We start from the raw sequence: 18,922 nt of genomic DNA on the forward strand, positions 1-18,922 counted from the left end.
ATATTCTGAACTATAAAGGTACTTTATTTTGATCTACATTTATCTTTTTGACATACCGCGTATAAAATTGATAAAATTTGATATAATATGGTTGTATTTTAAGTTTTAGACCATCCAGAACTTTTTATTAAGAATCACTTTTTTTCGTAAAATTAATAATAAAAGAGTTATCAGAATTGAAATAACTGAAAAAATAATTAGTTATCCATAATTTTTCAAAAAAAATTTTTTTCAATTAGAAGGATGTAATTGCATATTAGAATATAGTTTTTAATTCCAAACAACTTTTCATAATAGCAATTTCCAATATTACGAAAAATAAACCTACTTTACTCTTGAGTGAAATTCATACTTTTTGACATACCTCGTATAATATTCAAAAAATTTGATATTTGATGGTTAAATCTTAGGTTTTGGACCATGCAGAGCTTTTTATAAAGAATAACTTTTTTTCGTAAAATTAATAATAAAAAAGTTTTCCATATGGATACAACTTACAGGGACATACTGTATAACGGACTCCCTGCGTCGCGTAAATGAACTCTTTCAATTATGTCGTAACGATTGCTCCATCATTTTTCTACAGAGAAAATTAATACAACACCAGTATAGAAGCTTCGATTCAAAAAGCGAGAATATGGTGATAAAAGGTAATGATCAGGCCTTTGAAAAAGCATTGTTACCAAATAAATATTACTTTTAAATAGTTAATAATATTTATATTAATAAAAAAATGACAAATACAAATAATACAGATTACCGCTAATTCTCAATATAAAGCTATACTCTTAATTACTTCTGCAAATGTTAGAATACGCAATACTTTAACAATGCATATACCATTCATAAATAAATCCTTAACATATCAATATTTTGAACAACGTACAGGGTTGCGAAGACGTCTAACAGCACGGTAATTTCTCGGAAACCGCTAAAACGATTTATATAGATTTTGGTGGGTATGGGTCTTCTAATACGGCCGATATTAGAGTGGTAATTGCATTGTTGTCAAATCTTCCGTTTTTCTGGAAATCTACTGAACTTTCTTATTTCAAATACAACACCCTGTATATTTTTGGCGTTTTGAAGTCCTTAAGAAATATCTATTATTTTTCATGTTATATTTACTATACCTAAATGCCATAATTACGGAGTTATTGCTACATTTATTAAAAAAAAAATTTTTAAACAAATTATGAAAATCAATTTTTTTGGCCCGGATAGACAATATTTTAGGTTCTTTGGATCACTGGGAACAAAAAAGATCCTTTGTAATTATTTTCCTATAAAGTTAATCGTTTCTGAGTTATAAACAATTTAAAACTGAAAAAAATCGAAAAATAACGATTTTCTAGGTTCAAAAACACAAGTAAAAAATATTATTTTTAAAACTACGAAGTGCCTAAATTCAAGTTCAAACCTTATTTTATCAGATACTGATAAGAAATTTGATCCTATTTCATTTTAAAGTATTGTTTTTTAGTTGTCAATGCAGCCCGATTGCCCGTCCTCTCATATGCGCTTCATTAATAATTAAAAAAACAATGATTTAGGATAAAACGTGAAAAAAATTCTTAAAGGTAGCTGATAGATGAAGATTCAGGCTTGAATTTAGGAACTTAAACCTTAAAAATCGTCATTTTCCGTTTTTTTTTGTATATAACTCGAAAACTATTAACTTTAGAGAAAAATTACAACAGACCTTTTTTGTTCCCAATGATGCAAAGAACCTAAAATAATGTCTACACGGGCCGAAAAAATTGAGTTTTATAATTTGTTTAAATTTTTTTTAATAAATGTATCATTAACTCCGAAATTATGGCATTTAGGTATAGGGAATATAACATGAAAAATAATCAGTATTTCTTAAGGACTTCAAAACGCAAAATATATACAGCGTGTTCCATTTGAAATAAGATAGTTCATTAGATTTCCAGAAAAACGGAAGACTTGACAACAATGTAATTGACACTATAATATCGGCCGCATTAGAAGACCCTTACCCACCAAAATCTATAAAAATCCTTCTAGCGGTTTCGGAGAAATAACCGTGTTGCCAGACTTTTTCGCAACCCTGTATAATAAAAACACTTAAAACACTTTGAGTAAATATATCTTTTTGAGGTACATGTTACAAGCTTCCAATTTTTGAACACTTGGTTTAAACATCAATTGGTTTGTTGGCTCCACCCATATCTTTCAAGGGGACAGAAACACTGGAACCGGATGGTTGTGACCAACCAGCTTCTTTATCGTGCTGTCTTCTCTTCTGGTCTTCCCTTCTCTTGTACTCTTCAAGTTCGAAATAGTATCTAAGTAGAGAAACAAAAACAAAACTTAACAAAATGTAATTTTAAACAGCAAAATATTTGGAGAAAAATGTTTTTTTAATGTTGTTCAACAGAAGATATATGTATAAAAAATCCTTTATGATAAAAAAAATATGTATGTCTTTAGTTTTCTGAAAGGGGATTTTTTTGAAAGTCGTTCGTTGTTACAAGTACATATTTCATTCTTGTAGCCTTCTGGCTAAAGCTTTACCACAGTATAATACTAACGAATCAGCAGGTTCACTCCTCGAAAGATCCACAGATCGCACAGTCAAAATTTTGTCTCAGGAGTGGATTGCAAAATTCTTCTTCTTCTTCTACGGCACTATAGCCCAAATTGAGCCTTGGCCTCCTTTATTTTTTGCCTCCACCCTTGCTTGTCTGCGGCTGCTCTTCTCCATACACGGACTCCTAAAAGGGCTTGTGCATCACTGTTTACTGTGTCTTCCCAGCGCTTTCTTGGCTTTCCAACCAGTCTCTTTCCCTGCATTCTAGCATTCAGTGCTCTTTTTGGTAGCCTATCCTCTCCCATTCTTATCACATGTCCGGCCCATTGCAATCTTTGTATTCTAATGAAGTCTGACAGGGGTGCTTCCTTATAAAGTTGATAAAGTTCGTTGTTGTATTGACTTCTGAAGATTCCGTTTTCCCTCACAGGTCTTAGTATTCTTCTCAGTTCTCCACACTTTCCTTTCAAATGTGTCGAGTTTGTTTTTGGATGTTTCTCTCAGGACCCAGGCTTCACTGCCATAGTATGTTATTGGTCGAATTAAAGTTTTATAGATTCTCATCTTTGTATTTCGGTGGACACTTTTAGACCGAAATATATGGGAGAGGGCAAAATAAGCTCTGTTTGCCTGCGTTATTCTCTTCCGTATTTCTCCATCTTCTGATCAGTCGGCATATATTTCTACTCCCAGGTATGTAAACTTTCCAACCGTTTCAATGTCATCTTCATGTATAATGTTTTGTGGGACTATATTTCTTCTCGTCTGAGTCATTATTTTTGTTTTTTCTTTGTTAATTTCCAGACCTAGCATTTTTGTTTGTGTTTTTACCCTGCGTATGTTTCTTGTGCTCCCGTTGATGTTTTACTCATAATATTAATATCATCGGCATAAGCAGCCAGTTGAACCGTTCGGTTGGTCAGTAGGTTTCCTCGTCCAGTTTGCATTTGCCTAACTGCATACTCCAGTGCCAGGTTAAACAATGTTGGGACCAGCCCATCTCCCTGCTTTAGTCTCTGCAAAATTGAAACTATCAAAATTCGAGAGTAAGCTAACTGATTTTTATCATTAAACTGTGGCTTTACTATTAACGCTTAATTCGTAGGGACTGATTGCTGTATGTGCCCATCCGAAGCATGATAGCCACTGTTAAATTAGAAATTTAAAAATTTCTCATGTATACTGAAATCGAACCTGGGTCATCTGGCTTGGTAAGTCAGTACCTATCCACTGAGCTATGGTCACCACTCCTGAAAGGGCTAACTAAAGAGTTGCTTTTACCATGGTCTCTCCAGTTATATTGGACTAGTATCATTTGAATATCCAAAGAGAGAGGTTCGTAAAAGAAGCTCTCTTATCTCCAGTGTTTTTGTTTACATTATCATTAGTATTTTTTGTTTTCATTAGTTCCTTATTATAATTATTAATGATGTGAACTTTTGTTTGGACTACGTTTACACAGTAAATTTAAATCTGTAAATAAATTAAATGAGTACAATGTTTCCAACCGAAAATGGGCCCGGACAAAATGTGAACTTACAACACTTGCCCACAACGCAATCTACAAACTCAGTACAGATGTCACAGATTTATAAATGTCAAATGAGCCAACAAAATTCGAATACACATCTACCAGTAATGCAACAAGGTCAACTACTAGGCTATTACCAACTACAAAACCATAAACCAGTGCCCTCATTGTATATATACAAACCAAAATTCTAGTTCCAGCCAACTCATGCAATATGACTACTATGAATTTAACGATTCTGAAGAACGGAGTTCCAATGAAGAAACTGATGATAACAATGCTAGCAAAACTCGCTCATGGCAAATTGTAGGTAACAAACGAAAAAGATTACGGTGTCAAACTTCTAAAGGAGAATCCAGAAAAAATCAAAATATCAGTCAAATTTGGTAATACCAAAATATTACAGTCATTTCAGTCCAAGACACTTCATATGATATCTGGAGCACTTTGGTATGTAACAAATCTAACCTTACATACCAATCTAAAAATCTCATTAATAAAAGATGAAATATCGTCTAGACTCTAGACTGAATAAATACAAAGAACAAACATCAGGTCATGACAATCTGTTCATAAGAAACCTATTCGATCAGCCCTTAGAAGATAGGAGATTGAAACGAATCTGGCCAAAAGACCTACTAAAGTAACTGCATGGAGAGCCATTGCTGAATGGTACCTGGCACATGCACACTACAAAATATAAAGTATTTACTTATTACTCTAAATGTTAGTGTGTAGTAGACTGTAAATTTGCAATTAAATAAATAAAAATAAAAAAGAATATTGGACTAACTTCCTCAATTTATATTGAAGTTTGATTTGATTCTCAAGAAGTGAATATAGAGAGCAAACTGAAGAGTTACACATGTCATGTTATATTACATTTTGACATCTGGGGTGCTGGGTAAAAGAAGTATAAGTCAATTTAGACAACTTTTCAAGAGTGGCAAAAAAATTGGCATATCTACTAACAACTGTATCTACAATCAAATAATTTTATTTATTTTATATTACCATATTGACTTGCTGTATTGGTATTAAGGTAAAGATATAGTCATTTTGGACTTATACTCTTTTTACCAAGCACCCTAGATTTATTATGTTACATACCTTGGAGTGGTAATGCCAAAAAGTGACGCAAGAAATTCTCCTGCCGTATCCATAGCGCCTAAAGTTGTATTTCCTGCACGCCAAGCCTTATACCAAAACCAAGGTCCCCATGTCAAGGTAGACTGTTAACAGAAAACACATAAAATAAATCAATTAAACTTGAATTAAATACAATTAACACATTCACTGCCACTTATATTCAGTCACTTTTGTATGGAGCCAATACAAAAAGAACCCTATTTAATTCCACAGGTCATAAATGCCAAAAGACATCAGTGGCAGTGAAATGTGTTATCACGTTGCGGACCGTTCAAGTATTACGTAATGCAGGTTGGGGGGGGGGGGGGGTCAAAAATCTTCAAAAATTGTGTTATGCAATAGTTAAACTCCCATAAGAGTGCGTTACGTAGGGAGGGGGGGGGGGGGTTAAAAATCTTCAAAAATCGCGTTACGTAATACTTGAACACTCCCTTGACTGGCAGAATACTCCGATTGGAGTGTGCTGGCCTCTTTCAGCAATGCTGACTACTCTGAACGGAGTAGCAATCACACAATCGAAGTAAGGCTCACGGAATAGTCAGTTAAAAGTGTTAGTGTGTAAAAAAATTCTAGACTACAATGAAAATTTAATAGCTTGTATGAGGCAGTAAAAATGTAAAATATATGTAATATATAAAAAACACATATCTCTTTTGTTGTAACTCTTATTCGAAAAAAAAATGTTCACAATCATGTTGATATTTTTATAATACATTTAAGTGAATATGTCGAATAATGTGTTAAATTTGCCTTCTAATACCGGAGAGAGATTGATTGAATGTACCCTTGTGTTTTTTAATTTCCCTTTCTTCTTGTTCTAATATAGCAAACAAGAAAAACAATTCTTCCAAATCCTCAGAGCCATTTTTCTTTTCACACTGTGGCTATCAAAAAATGTGACTTTCTACATAGACTGCCACGAGCCAACGATTGCCAAATATGAATAGGTACTTAAGTGCGAGACTGTAACTGTCTTGTTCGCGACTCTCTAATTCGTTTCCGCCTTTAGTAGCCTAAAAGAGCCTTGTCACACAAACATTCTGATTATTTGTTGCAAGTGCCCCATTGTGCTTTATATTTCATACTACTATTTCATATCTATATTATTTAATACAATACTTACTGGATCAACAAGAGGTTGATTTTTTATACTATCAGTGTTGTCTTCTTCATCTGTGCTGTATTCCTCTAAGATTCCATCTGAAAAATGCAAAATCCTTTTCGGAGCTTTTACTCTAACTGCAGCGACTTGTCCTTCTGCTTCGCTAGAGATCTGATTTTCTTCTGGGCGAATTAATACCATTTTGAAGTTGTTGATTTTAACTACAAAAATGTATAAACTAAATTGACTGACTTCTTTTTTTCATTCACTTTACAATTTTGACACTGACAGTGTAATCGTGACAGTGACAATGACAGTTCTTCCTGTATTTTGACGTATAATATATTCTATGACCCGCTGTTCTACCACAGAATAAACAATTCTATGCTTTCACTTAAAAAAATTCTTCTTTAACATTACTCATCTTCTTATCTATTTTGAATTAATTCATGCATTGTGCTAGAAATCCGCTGTCCGCTTACCATACTTGGCACATGAAGCGACAAGAATCTACAGGTCGAGCAAGTCTCGTAAATTTCACGATTGCGAGCCACGCTTCACGCAACCGTGTTTGCGTACTTGTGTTTCAAGTTGCGTGGTCGTACGGAGTTATATTTACCAAATTTAAATATAATCGTTTTCAAAATTAAATCAATATGTCAATATGGCTACTGGGTGTAAAAGATAAATCTTATTCTATCTGTTCTTAATGAGTTTTAGATAATTTTAGTTGTATTTCTTTGTAATTTTGTGTTGTACAAAGATTAATTTAACATTTTCTCTGGAAGTATTAATTTAGAAAGATAATATGCTTCATTGGTGTTGTGTTTTGAAGTGTGAAATGTGATAAGTCAAGATAAAGTTCACTTTTAAACTGAACTAAATAAGGTATCTGAGAGACAACAATGGTTAAATGCAATACAATGTACAGGTTTTACTAGCGAAATGAAAATTTTCCTGTCCTGTCTGCTGTAATCATTTTATATCTGGTAAGTTACAATTACAACAGTAACGATTTTTGAAGATGTTAACATTTTAATCTTATAGGAAAACCAGCCGACTTAATAGATAATAACAATCTCCAGATTGGGTTCCTTCAATAAATATGGTCTATAAACACAATGAAATAAGTTCCCCAAAATCTAAAATGGAGTGGTATCAAAGGAGAATTAAAGGGAAAAATATTCATATTGAAATTATTTATAAGGCACTGGACTGTCTTAAATTCTACAATAATACTAGGTGGGTAAATGATTTTAGACATTTTTCATTAAGAGTAGATTAAGATTAAGTAGATTTTCATTCAGTAGATTTAAGACTTGTTTACACGGGTAGAGTAATGATGCAAGTACTTGATAGAGTAGAGTAACTCTACCTGTAAAAATGCTCAGCACAGTAGAATAGCTGGTAGAGTGTATAGTTGGAGTTAAAGTAGAGTGACTAGCAACCTATGGCAAAGTAACTACTCTATGACCACCACTACTGCCAAAATGTCTACTCGGCTGCACACTCTACCCATGGAACACGCTCAATTATGGCAGAATAGAGTAGGTAGGAGAGTACATGGGGGCGCTGTCATTCTGGCTGGAATTGTGTTTTGTGTAAATAGTGAAAATGAAGTTCACCGAAGATGAAACTTTAAAACTTGTAGAGCTATAATACAGCGAATACCAGTGTTTATGGAATTTAGGTAGTGTATACTACAGAAATAAAAGTTTGCAGCAAGCTGCGGAGGATGAAATCGTCGAAAGAATGGCAAAGGGGGCTTTGGAGTAAACAAGCTTAAGCAAAAAATTAAGAATTTAAGGTGCACTTATAATCAAGAGTGTTTAAAAATACAAAAATCGGTTTCACTATACTAGCATCAGTACTATACTTGTACTCTCCTCACGTGAATGGTATCAAGCCATTTTTGGTAGAGTACTACCACTACTCTACTCTCCTCAAAACTCTACCCATGTAAACAAGTCTTTAGAAACAGTGGAAAATGAGGTAGCTAGTAGAGTAGTAGTAGAGTAAAATATACTGGTTTAGCAAATTGCAATGTTTTAAGGTAATACAGTAGCGATAAACAGGTAGCCAAAACGTGTTCCAAGATTGTCACTGTAATTTTGAATATTTTTTCGAGGCATTTGGCACACGTATTCGTAAAATAATAAAGAATGGCGGTACAGAGCCCAATTTGAAAAATATATTAATATGTGGAAATTACTCTGTAATTATACAATATTTAAAAAATGAGCCTGTACCGCCATTAAGAAGAACAAAAAAATACACTTTCTTCAAATAAACTTTTTTATCCGATGCCTAGATTTTGTGTAATTTTGGAACTACTAATGAAATAAAAAATTTTAGTAGTTCCAAAATAACACAAAATCGGATAAAAAAGTTGTATTTGAAAAAAGTGTATTTTTTTGTTCTTCTTAATGGCGGTACAAGCTCGTTTTTTTTTATATTGTATTTAATTACAGAGTAATTTCCACATATTAATATATTTTTCAAATTGGGCTCTGTACCGCCATTCTTTATTATATTACGAATATGTGTGCCAAATATCTTGAAAAAATATTCAAAATTACAGCCGCAATCTTGGAACACATTTTCGCTACCTGTTGATCTATACTGTTTCCTCTTAAGATAGTTTTAATAGTTATTTATGATATAAGTATTAAATTTTAAGACGCGCATGTGAAAGTTAACTTGAAAAAATAATTTTATTAATGTTTTGACTTCCACATCAGATGTCATTGTCAAAATACAAAATATTCATTATTATTAGGTTTGTTCTAGCAAACGGTCAAACTAGTCAAAAACCATCAGCAAACAGTTGGTCAGTAAAAGAACATAATACAGTCACCAGTGCGATCCCCTCTACTCGCGCTGGTCCACTATTCGCTGATGGTTTCAAACTGATGCTAGAACAAACCTATTATTATTATACATATCATTATCTGTAAATAATATTTCTTCTGATTGTTAATTGTAAAGGATAGAAAAATTACCATTTATTTTATTTTTTTTAGAATCAGCTGAGAGAAGTGGTCTACAAAAAAAACCAGGAAGGAAACGGAATATGTGGCTACGAAAGGCAAAAGAAAGGTTTACAAAGCAAATGTGACACATTTTTTTGAAATATTTAGGAATATCAGTAAATTGCATTAAAAAAATGTATGAAAAGATTTTGTTCAATAAAAATGTTTATATTTATCAAGGATGTATTATTTGGTATGGCCACATATCGTCAGTGATGTAATAATACATCCTATCTGTTTTTTCATGAGTTTTGTAAGAGAGACTAAAAACTTGTCTTAGGGTCACCTCCTGTTTTCATATGATATTTTTTTACTTGTTTTGTAGTAAATTAAACTATCTATGAACTACAAAACAAGTCAAAACTTACATATGAACACAGGAGGTGACCTTAAAACATGTTTTTCCATCTCTCATACAAAACTCATGAAAAAACAGATAGGAGGTATTGTCACATCAGCAAGGATGTACAGTGATGAGTGCCCTAATAACCGGCAAAATATTTAGTTGTGAGATAAAAAGAAATGAAACTAGTCGAGCTGGGAAATTTAGCGAAATTAACCTTTAAATTTACGTTATATTGATCCCACCTTTACACATATCGGAGGAGTATGTCAACTAAAACTGTCACTGTGACAGTGGTAGTTTCCAAACTCGTCTGATACGTCTGAAGGTGGTACACAATCAATACAATCTAAATGTATAAGTTAATATCGCTAAATTTCCCAGCTCGACTAGTTTCATGTCTTTTTATCTCACTACTTAATACATCTTTTGTGCTATTTTGCCGGTTATTAGAGCGCTCATCACTGTATTTCTGGTATATCCAGGGAATGTCTACAAAATATATTTTGAATGTCCAGAGAACATTCGTGGACATTCATGGAATGTTCCAATAAGACATTCAGGTAATGTTTAAAATGCTGACACAGGATTTTCCTGGGATGTTCTCAGAGAACATGTTTTCGGGGATATTCCAGGAATTTTTCAATGTCTGTGTACCTTCTATGGACCTATATGGAATATTTTGGTGTTATTACCGCCGCACTCCACTTGCGATTTGTAATCAGGAAGATTGAACACATTGTTTCAAATACAAGTCAATCCATTTGTGACTAAATAATCATGGATTGACTTCTATTTGAAAGAATGTGTTCAATCTTCACAACTACAAATCGCAAGTGGAGTCCGGCGCTTAGGGCTACTTCCTCTTCGGTATTATGTATTATACTACAGAAATCAGGAACTTTCCGTCTAAATATATGTATGCATCTTGGCCATCAAACATATTCTTCCAAACATTTTTTTAAGGGGTCTTGTGGGTAAAAAAAGTGACTTTTTAAAAAAATTATATCTCGAAAACTAAAATTTATTTTTATTTATAATTGGAACATGTAAAAGTATAGTACTTAAGGTAGTCTCAAAAAAAGTTTCAGCCAAAAATATTCATTTTTGTAGAGTTTAAGTTTTTTTGCGTTGGCAGCATAACTAAGTCCAGTCTCATCTGAAATCAAAAAGTTTCTTGTAGTTTATACCTCTGGCTAGAATATGAACGAAGGAATTAAAAAAAAATGAAATTTGAAGATTTTACATAAGTTTAAACACATTTTTGACCCCAATTTTTCTCATTTTTAAAGTAGTTTTTTTTTATAAAACAAAAATGACCTCATCTAATAAAAAATCCTTTGTTGATTCACTAGCCAGAGGTATAAACTACAAGAAACTTTGATTTCAGATGAGACTGGACTTGTTATGCTGCTCAGGGCAAAAAAGGGCTGTTGTCGAAAAATTGCAGTCAACTCTACAAAAATGAATATTTTTGGCTGAAATTTTTTTGAGAGTACTATACTTTTACATGTTTCAATTATAAATAAAAATAATTTTTAGTTTCCAAGATATAATTTTTTAAAAAGTCACTTTTTTTACCTGCAAGCATTGATTATAAATATTCCTCTGCAAGACAACAACTTAACAAATTGTTGATTTCAAATTGTAACAGTTGTTTTGCAAAGTATGCTGCCCTCTTGTATTTTCTGTGTTATCTTCATCATACAATTACTTCATCTAAAAACTTTCTGCGATATATTCGCAACAACAAACATAGAAAAAAGTGTTGTGTGATTTGGTAGAATGCGATCTTACCCTTCAAAAAATATGTCACGTATTTCAGCACCCTGGAAAATTGGAAGGATACTACAAATCTGGCCTCCACATAAGTGGTCTGTAGCTTCAACATGATAGGTGTGAAATTTTAAACGTTCTTGCTGTTGATTGGATAGGAAGGGTAGCGTTATCTAGCCTCCACGCTAGGTACACCATAGCCTCCATACGGTACTTCCAATATTTAATATTATTTTATTCAAGTGGACAATAAAGGTAAAACACAAACAACTTTTGTTTCTTAATTATTTATTTATACAATAATGTGACATTTTACATAGAAATATGAGTATTTAATTTCGATTAAATATATGTTTACTTGTTGAATTTATCGGCTGCACACAACAGCTGATCGGCCATTAGACCCAACAACAAAACGCGAAATAAAATGTGTATTTTAAAACTGTTGGATAAACAGTACCTACAATCAGAAAAACTTACCTTTAAAAAGGTACTCGATTATGAAATAACAAAAATATCAAAAAACACGACTGAATATCAGCTTTTTATGGTGACAAACTAAACACAAACACCAAACCAACACATCACATAACCGACCATATAAAATAAGTGAACGACAACGAACGAACGAACACGAACACAGATTCACAGATAGCCCAAGATTTGTCAAAAGTCATGTTCCACCAATCACAATGCCGACATCAGCGCCTCTGACTAAACGGAAGGAAAATAAATACGATTACATGTTTTTTATTAGAGTTAGCGGGGCATGACAACAAAAACAAACAAAACAAAAAAAAATAAAACAAAAGTTTAACCACCTTCACACCACAGAATCAAGCAATCAAGTTACACAAATTTTCAAACACCTCACCTGACACAGCGTCTCAAGTACGATTGCGCGAATTGGTAAATATAACTCTGCACGACCACGCAACTCGAAACACAAGTACGCAAACACGGTTGCGTGAAGCGTGGCTCGCAATCGTGAAATTTACGAGACTTGCTCGACCTGTAGATTCTTGTCATGAAGCGTTTTTGCGGAGTATCAATTCGTTGGCAACAGTGGTAACTGTTTCCTGTCTGTTTACAATCGGTGGCATGTAAACAATTTGTACTAAAATAAAGGGGCGATATTAAGGTGTGGTTGGTTTTTAAAAATGTTATAAAAATGACCAATTCGGACGTTGTTAAATTGTATTTTAGTACATATAAAGTGTGTGTTATGTGATTTTATTGTGTATGTGTTTTTTTGTTTGCTTTATAATCGGTTTAAATGTCAGAAAGTTTAGGTTATGCTCCAGTGATCATCCTAGCACTGCTAAAAGTCCCTTTTTTCTTGAAATGAGCAATTGGGCAGCTAGAATGCATCGGCGAGCTGCCACTTTCGGTAACGTTGTCACATCTTGTGGTCACCCTACTGGACATTTCCCAAGAAGACTCGAAAAAGTGAAGTTTGGTGTTTCTCTAGAAGAAGTCTGTAAAAACGATATTCCGGGACCACTTTTGGTAAGTTTTTGACGATGCCAATGTATTATGTATATATAGACATCTGTGTTTCTATATAAGTATCACCCTTTAACATTTAAATTACCTTGTGAACTCCTCTGCTATGCACTGACCTATTTTTATGTTTTAAGTATTGTAGTAATTTTAGGTTGGTTTTTTGACTGAAACTAATTAAGATACTAATTTATTTATTTTTCAAATGAAGTGATTTACATATCATTAAGGAACATATGCTATTAAAATAAATTTTAATTCAATATTTTTGACCTAGTAATTTTGTTGTGTAACAATTGCCAAAAATTATCTATACCTATATAATTACTGTTCCCAACTTTTTTCATTCAGATTATCTAAGTAGATACAAATAACAGTTTCTATATTTAATTTTTTTTAACCTATTTTTGTACTGAACTTGGAGTAATTTCTACTTCAACATAAGATAGGACTGCAAAAAGAGTCTTAAGTGCTTTCATTGATGAATCATGAGTAGGTAATTAGGACTATTATGTAGACAGATGCCACATTTTAACTTTCATCTTTACTTTTCTTTCTTTAAGTTTCTTATCCAAAATATCGGATGGTTAGTTTTTTATTTTTATTAAAAGTGCCATTTGTATCTGATTAGATACAAATAACTTTGATCATTTTTGGCCACTTGTATCCAAACAGATACAAAGGAATACTTTCACTTTAGGCTAGCTGTATTCAAAAGAATGCAGATTTTGTATTTAATTGATTGGGGGACTTATAAAGCATAGCTGGTTGGTCCAACATTTGTTTTTGGCCAACGATTTTTTTTACAAGTTGATAATTAAACACATTTTGTTAAAAATAAAATATAATTAATTTAATTTAAATAAAAAAAGTAACACATTTCTTCTTAATAGCTATTAATAAAAACTCTTTTAATGTATGTTATTACATTAATAATTCGGATTAATGAGAAATAAAAAAACATTTGAGAAAATAAAATATTTTACGAACACTACATTTGTGGCGAGTTTGTGGTTTAGGCATATTTCCAATTGTGGTTGTTTGTTAGCCTTTCATAGCAAGCATACAATACTCGCGACCAACAAAATCTGATAGGAACAAACGTGTTTATAACGCTGAATCCAAATTGATACAAGTGGCCAACCGTCAATTTATGAAATGGGCCACTTTTATCCATTTCTGTACAATATACAACAATGTTTTTATGAGAAAATAACATTATAACATAAATTATAAAAGATACAGTTAAAATGGGCATTTTTGATACATATTTATGAATTTTACACGGTGGCCACCAGAACTGTGTTTTTTTTAACATGTTGGCGCTTAATGTGTTAATGGAATTACAAAAGTACTAATTTTCTTTCTGATTGAAATTACAGTAAAATAATAAAAATAATCCTCTCATATACAGCTTCTATTGTTGAAGATTTGTGAGTTATCATGAACAACTTTATTCCTAATTAAATAGGGAATATCCCCTATAAAATTTTGTATGGTCCTTAGCCATGGCATAACTTCTTAAAACACCATTGTGTTTATAGCATGGTTTACCTTTTACCACAATTATACATAAGTCTATAATTGTGAACCTGGTATACACTTTTATTTCTTGTATTACTTTTAGAAACCAAATAATTACCACTCATTGATTATACTTGAAAATAGTAAATCATTTTTATCAGGGTACACTAGTGCTGCACAATATGACAGTGAGATATTTAAGTACTCCATTCATAAATGAGGTGTCCAGAACAACAGTAGCCTAACCCACAATCCATAATTTTACCAAAACACAAATATAGAAAAATAATACTTAGTGGTTACTAGTATTATCAGCTAAAAATAGAGTTACTGAAATAAACTGAACTTAAAGAGCAAATAAAAAGACTTTGATTACTTGATGTTTTGTTCTAAAGATCTGCATTTTCATAATAGACAGAAACAAAATATAAATAGTAAGATTCAAGAATAAGAATACCTTAAGCGCTTTGTGTATAAAATATATACACACTAGTCGGGTCCAGGGCGCTGTATTCACAGGGCATAGCTGTATTATAGACCATCATTTTTACAGGGCGACGGACCTAATCACAAAATATAGTTCAGCGCTTAACATGTTAAATATTGTACCTTCCTTGTAATTTTTTAGTGTGCTGTTTTCTAAACTAAACAACACAAGTTTTCTCAAAAAAAAAACAAAGATTAATAAACTCACAGATTTATCTGGATGAATATGTCCTCGGCTGAATGCAATAGTGGCACAATTCAAAACTGAATAAGTTTAGACAACAAGCAATTAAAGTTTGAATATCACGAATATTATTAAATTTATTTTATTTCTAGTACCTACTAGGATTGTCATCTTAGAATCTACAAAACAGTAATTAGACCAGTGGTCACACATAGATGTGAAACGTGGACCATCTCAACCACTGATGAAAATCAACTGAGAATATTTGAGCACAAAATACTAAGGAAGATATTTGGACCAACATGAAATCATGAAATGATATCATTGAAAATGATAATAAAATCGAAAATAACATTGACATTGCAAACCATTTTAATAAGTTTTTTACTGAAATAGGATTAAAAATGACCAATAAAATTAAAAAACCGCATACTCCATTCCACATGAATTACTCCTCTCAGACATCAATGTATCTTAGACCAGTCACAAATAACGAAATAATAAAATATATAAATTCCCTTAAAAATAATTCAGCACCAGGTAAAGATGCCATCTCTTCTAAAATTATAAAAACTCTTCACATCAATCTGATTGATCCTCTTGTTCATATAATAAACCTTATTTTTAAAACTGGTGATATTCCAAGTCATTTTAAAGTTTCAGTAGTGAGCCCTGTTTATAAATCAGGTAATAAATTTAATATGGAAAATTATAGACCAATAAGTATCATATCAAATCTAGGTAAAATCTTTGAAAAATGCTTAAAAGATAGATTAGTGTCTTATTTAACTGAAAATAAAACATTATCTCCTAATCAGTTTGGTTTTACTCCTGGTCTAAGTACAGTAGATGCTATGAATGAAGTTGTGCAAGATATAACTATGCATCTTGATAAAGGGCAAAAATGTATTGCAGTGTTCCTTGACTTATCCAAGGCATTTGACACAGTTTCACACACTAAATTATTGGATATTCTAGATAAATATGGCGTAAGGGGTATTGGGCAAAAAATTTTTACTAACTATCTTTGTGAAAGAATACAATATACAAAAATAAATGATGCTATCAGCGAACCAAGAACTATTAAAATTGGAGTGCCACACAGTACAGTTTTAGGCCCAATACTTTTTAATATATATATAAACTCAATATTTAAACTTACGATCAAAGGTAAAATCGTGTGATATGCCGATGATACAGTCATAATTTTTTCTGCATCTACATGGGAAGAAGCAAAACAGAAACTTCAACAAGATCTATTTTATATCAAAAACTTTCTGGATACATTTAAACTTCTTCTAAATGCTAAAAAAACTAAATATGTAAGTAGCCTTTTCTATAAATGATACAAATCGTCCAAACTTTGAAAACATTAACATACAAAACATTGAAGATCCTATTGAACAAGTAAATGCATAAAATACCTAGGAGTATATTTAGATAAAAATCTTAAATGGGAACACCACATAACATACTTAACAAAAAAAATTAGGCACTTATGCATAAATTTTATCTGCTAAGGGAGTTTCTTGCAAAAAAACTGATCACTATGATTTATCAATCCTTAATTGAGCCTTTACTAAGGTATGGAATTTTATTGCGGGGTGGAGCATATGAAAACAACATAAGAAATCCCAAAGTAGCTCAAAATTCAGTTATTAAAATAATGTCAAAAAAAAACCTAAACTTTTCTCTACAAATGAATTATATAATAATAAAATCTGTGACTTGAAAACACTCTATATTTCAACATGTTGCACATATATTCACAAAAATTTCTCCAAACAGACACTAATAGAACATAATTACCAAACTAGAGGTAACATCAAAAAGGACCTAGTCTTACCACAGTTAAGTCGAGGATTAAGCCAGCATTCTGTGATTTTTAGGGCACCCAAGTATTATAACTTACTACCAAACAAAATAAAAGAAATCAAATCAATAAAAAAGTTTAATAAAAAAGTAGTTGATTGTATTACTGGAAAACAAACAATTTGAATTGTAAATCCTGAATTTTTTTTTTATTATTTGGAATTGTTAATACCTATATGTTGTTTTTTTTTGAAGTTATACTTCTTTAGGCACGAGGGTAAAAAATTTGATTTTACTGGGCGCATGCGCACACCGACAGTATGGTATAAACGTTATACGGGATCTGATTGGGTGTTAAAATCATCTGTCAATAATTCTTCAATATGGAGATTTTGGATAAACAAATTAATGTTGTGTAAATTCATATTAGTTTCTATTATTGTGATGGCAGAGAAAAAAGTTTATAATTGTAGTGACTTTTTAAATAGTTTTTAAAAGCGACAGGTACGTAATAATTGTAAATATTTCAGTATCATAATAAAAAATTTCATAGGTACCAAAAAGAACCTACCAAAATAGTATGTAATGCTTTGATTTACATAATTTGATTACCATCGAAATTTCTATCAATATTCACCTAATATATTGTTTTCTTACTCTATGTTTTGTTGTATTTAATATTTCAATTCTAAATAATTTCAATTCAAAATCAAAATAATTTGATTTAATTCAGAACTGTCAAAAGTTTAATCCGTTTAGTTAGTTGATCTTCGCACATGATGATGCATGGTCTCCGTTTGTAAACGTTTAAGGTGAATGAATTTCAATACTAAATGCGCAATAGAAACTTTTATTTTCTTATTTTTTTTATACATTTTATGATTGTAAGTATATTTATTATATAATTTTTTTTTTCAGAAAATACGTATTTAGTTAAAAAATTGTCCGACAATTATTGTTCAGAAATCATTTGTGGCATTTTTCAATGTATTGAAACAGACTGCATGACTTGTACATACTTCTAAATAGGTCAAACCGGCAAACAGGTGTATGTTCTCAAAGAAATTGAAAGTGTGTAAAAAATTTTTTAATAATCAGCTAAGTACTTTCAACACATAACGTGCCATCATCAGAGATTCGTCCTCTTATAAATCCTTCATAGAAGAGCAATTGTTAAAATTCACATGATAAATCATGGATACTGGGCAAAAGCCACAGATATCGGGTATAAAACCCTTAAAATTAAAAGTTTAGCACATCTAAATTCTTTTTTAGTTTAAAATTACAACATGGCTGCGTCAAACCATTGTGAGTTCACGTGAACAGCTGAGCGCTGTCATTCATTAAAATGATATTCCTATGTTTATACTTGACGCAGCCATGTTGTAATTTTAAACTAAAAAATAATTTAGATGTGATAAACTTTTAATTTTAAGGGTTTTATACCCGATATCTGTGGCTTTTGCCCAGTATCCATGATTTATCATGTGAATTTTAACAATTGCTCTTCTATGAAGGATTTATAAGAGGACGAAGCTCTGATGATGGCACGTTATGTGTTGAAAGTACTTAGCTGATTATTAAAAAAAAATTTTTTACACACTTTCAATTTCTTTGAGACTTACAGTCTGTTTTTAATTTGTTTTGTATGTAATTTATATTATTTATGTTAACTCTATTTTAACTATTATATTTTATGTGTAATATATATATGACTTATATTTAGTATACTAAATTGTTCCAAAATTTGTAAACAATTGTAACTTTATTGGGCTTGTCCCGTGGAAATAAAAAAACAAAACAAAACATACACCTGTTTGCCGGTTTGACCTACTTTCAATGTATTTGTGTGTGTTTTATTCTTTTATTATTTTAATTTTTGACACTGTTTTAATAAATTTTTTTGAGAAATAGTAAGTATAA

The 18,922-nt window shown here is 31.6% G+C and overlaps 2 protein-coding genes and 1 long non-coding RNA gene across 7 annotated transcripts in view; 2 read left to right on the plus strand and 1 right to left on the minus strand.

Annotated features, from left to right (window-relative positions):
* Positions 1 to 697: 697 nt before the first annotated feature.
* Positions 698 to 6,647, minus strand: LOC114325506 (protein FAM177A1). The gene is made up of 3 exons (XM_028273567.2): positions 6,361 to 6,647; positions 5,199 to 5,320; positions 698 to 2,312 (listed from the first exon to the last, which is right to left on the minus strand). Exons 1-3 carry the CDS (start codon positions 6,538 to 6,540, stop codon positions 2,162 to 2,164), a joined length of 453 nt encoding a protein of 150 aa, XP_028129368.1. The 5' UTR covers positions 6,541 to 6,647; the 3' UTR covers positions 698 to 2,161.
* Positions 6,648 to 6,741: 94 nt separating this feature from the next.
* LOC114325496 (uncharacterized) lies at positions 6,742 to 9,546 on the plus strand. Its single transcript, XR_007697456.1, has 3 exons — positions 6,742 to 7,328; positions 7,387 to 7,581; positions 9,363 to 9,546. It is a non-coding gene; the product is annotated as an uncharacterized LOC114325496 (long non-coding RNA).
* A 2,748-nt stretch (positions 9,547 to 12,294) lies between these two features.
* The window catches only part of LOC114325503 (uncharacterized), a 154,635-nt gene continuing 148,007 nt past the window's right edge, over positions 12,295 to 18,922 (plus strand). For 3 of the 5 annotated variants that reach the window (XM_028273562.2, XM_028273563.2, XM_028273564.2), the window contains exon 1: positions 12,296 to 12,999. In XM_028273562.2, coding sequence (XP_028129363.1) covers positions 12,733 to 12,999 — 267 coding nt within the window. In that variant the 5' untranslated portion in view covers positions 12,296 to 12,732. Of the gene's footprint in view, positions 13,000 to 18,922 lie in introns of all 5 variants that reach the window. The other 2 variants (XM_050648168.1, XM_028273561.2) reach the window with 1 other exon arrangement.

Source organism: Diabrotica virgifera, chromosome 4, assembly GCF_917563875.1.
Source record: "Diabrotica virgifera virgifera chromosome 4, PGI_DIABVI_V3a".
NCBI lineage: Eukaryota > Metazoa > Arthropoda > Insecta > Coleoptera > Chrysomelidae > Diabrotica > Diabrotica virgifera.

Excerpts from the sequence above, each read along its gene's own strand:
- LOC114325506 (XM_028273567.2), bottom strand. The coding sequence starts at position 6,540 with ATGGTATTAATTCGCCCAGAAGAAAATCAGATCTCTAGCGAAGCAGAA. Across the intron at positions 5,321-6,360 it reads ATCAACCTCTTGTTGATCCA|TCTACCTTGACATGGGGACC; the intron begins GTAAGTATTGTA and ends TTCTGTTAACAG. Across the intron at positions 2,313-5,198 it reads TTTGGCATTACCACTCCAAG|ATACTATTTCGAACTTGAAG; the intron begins GTATGTAACATA and ends TTCTCTACTTAG.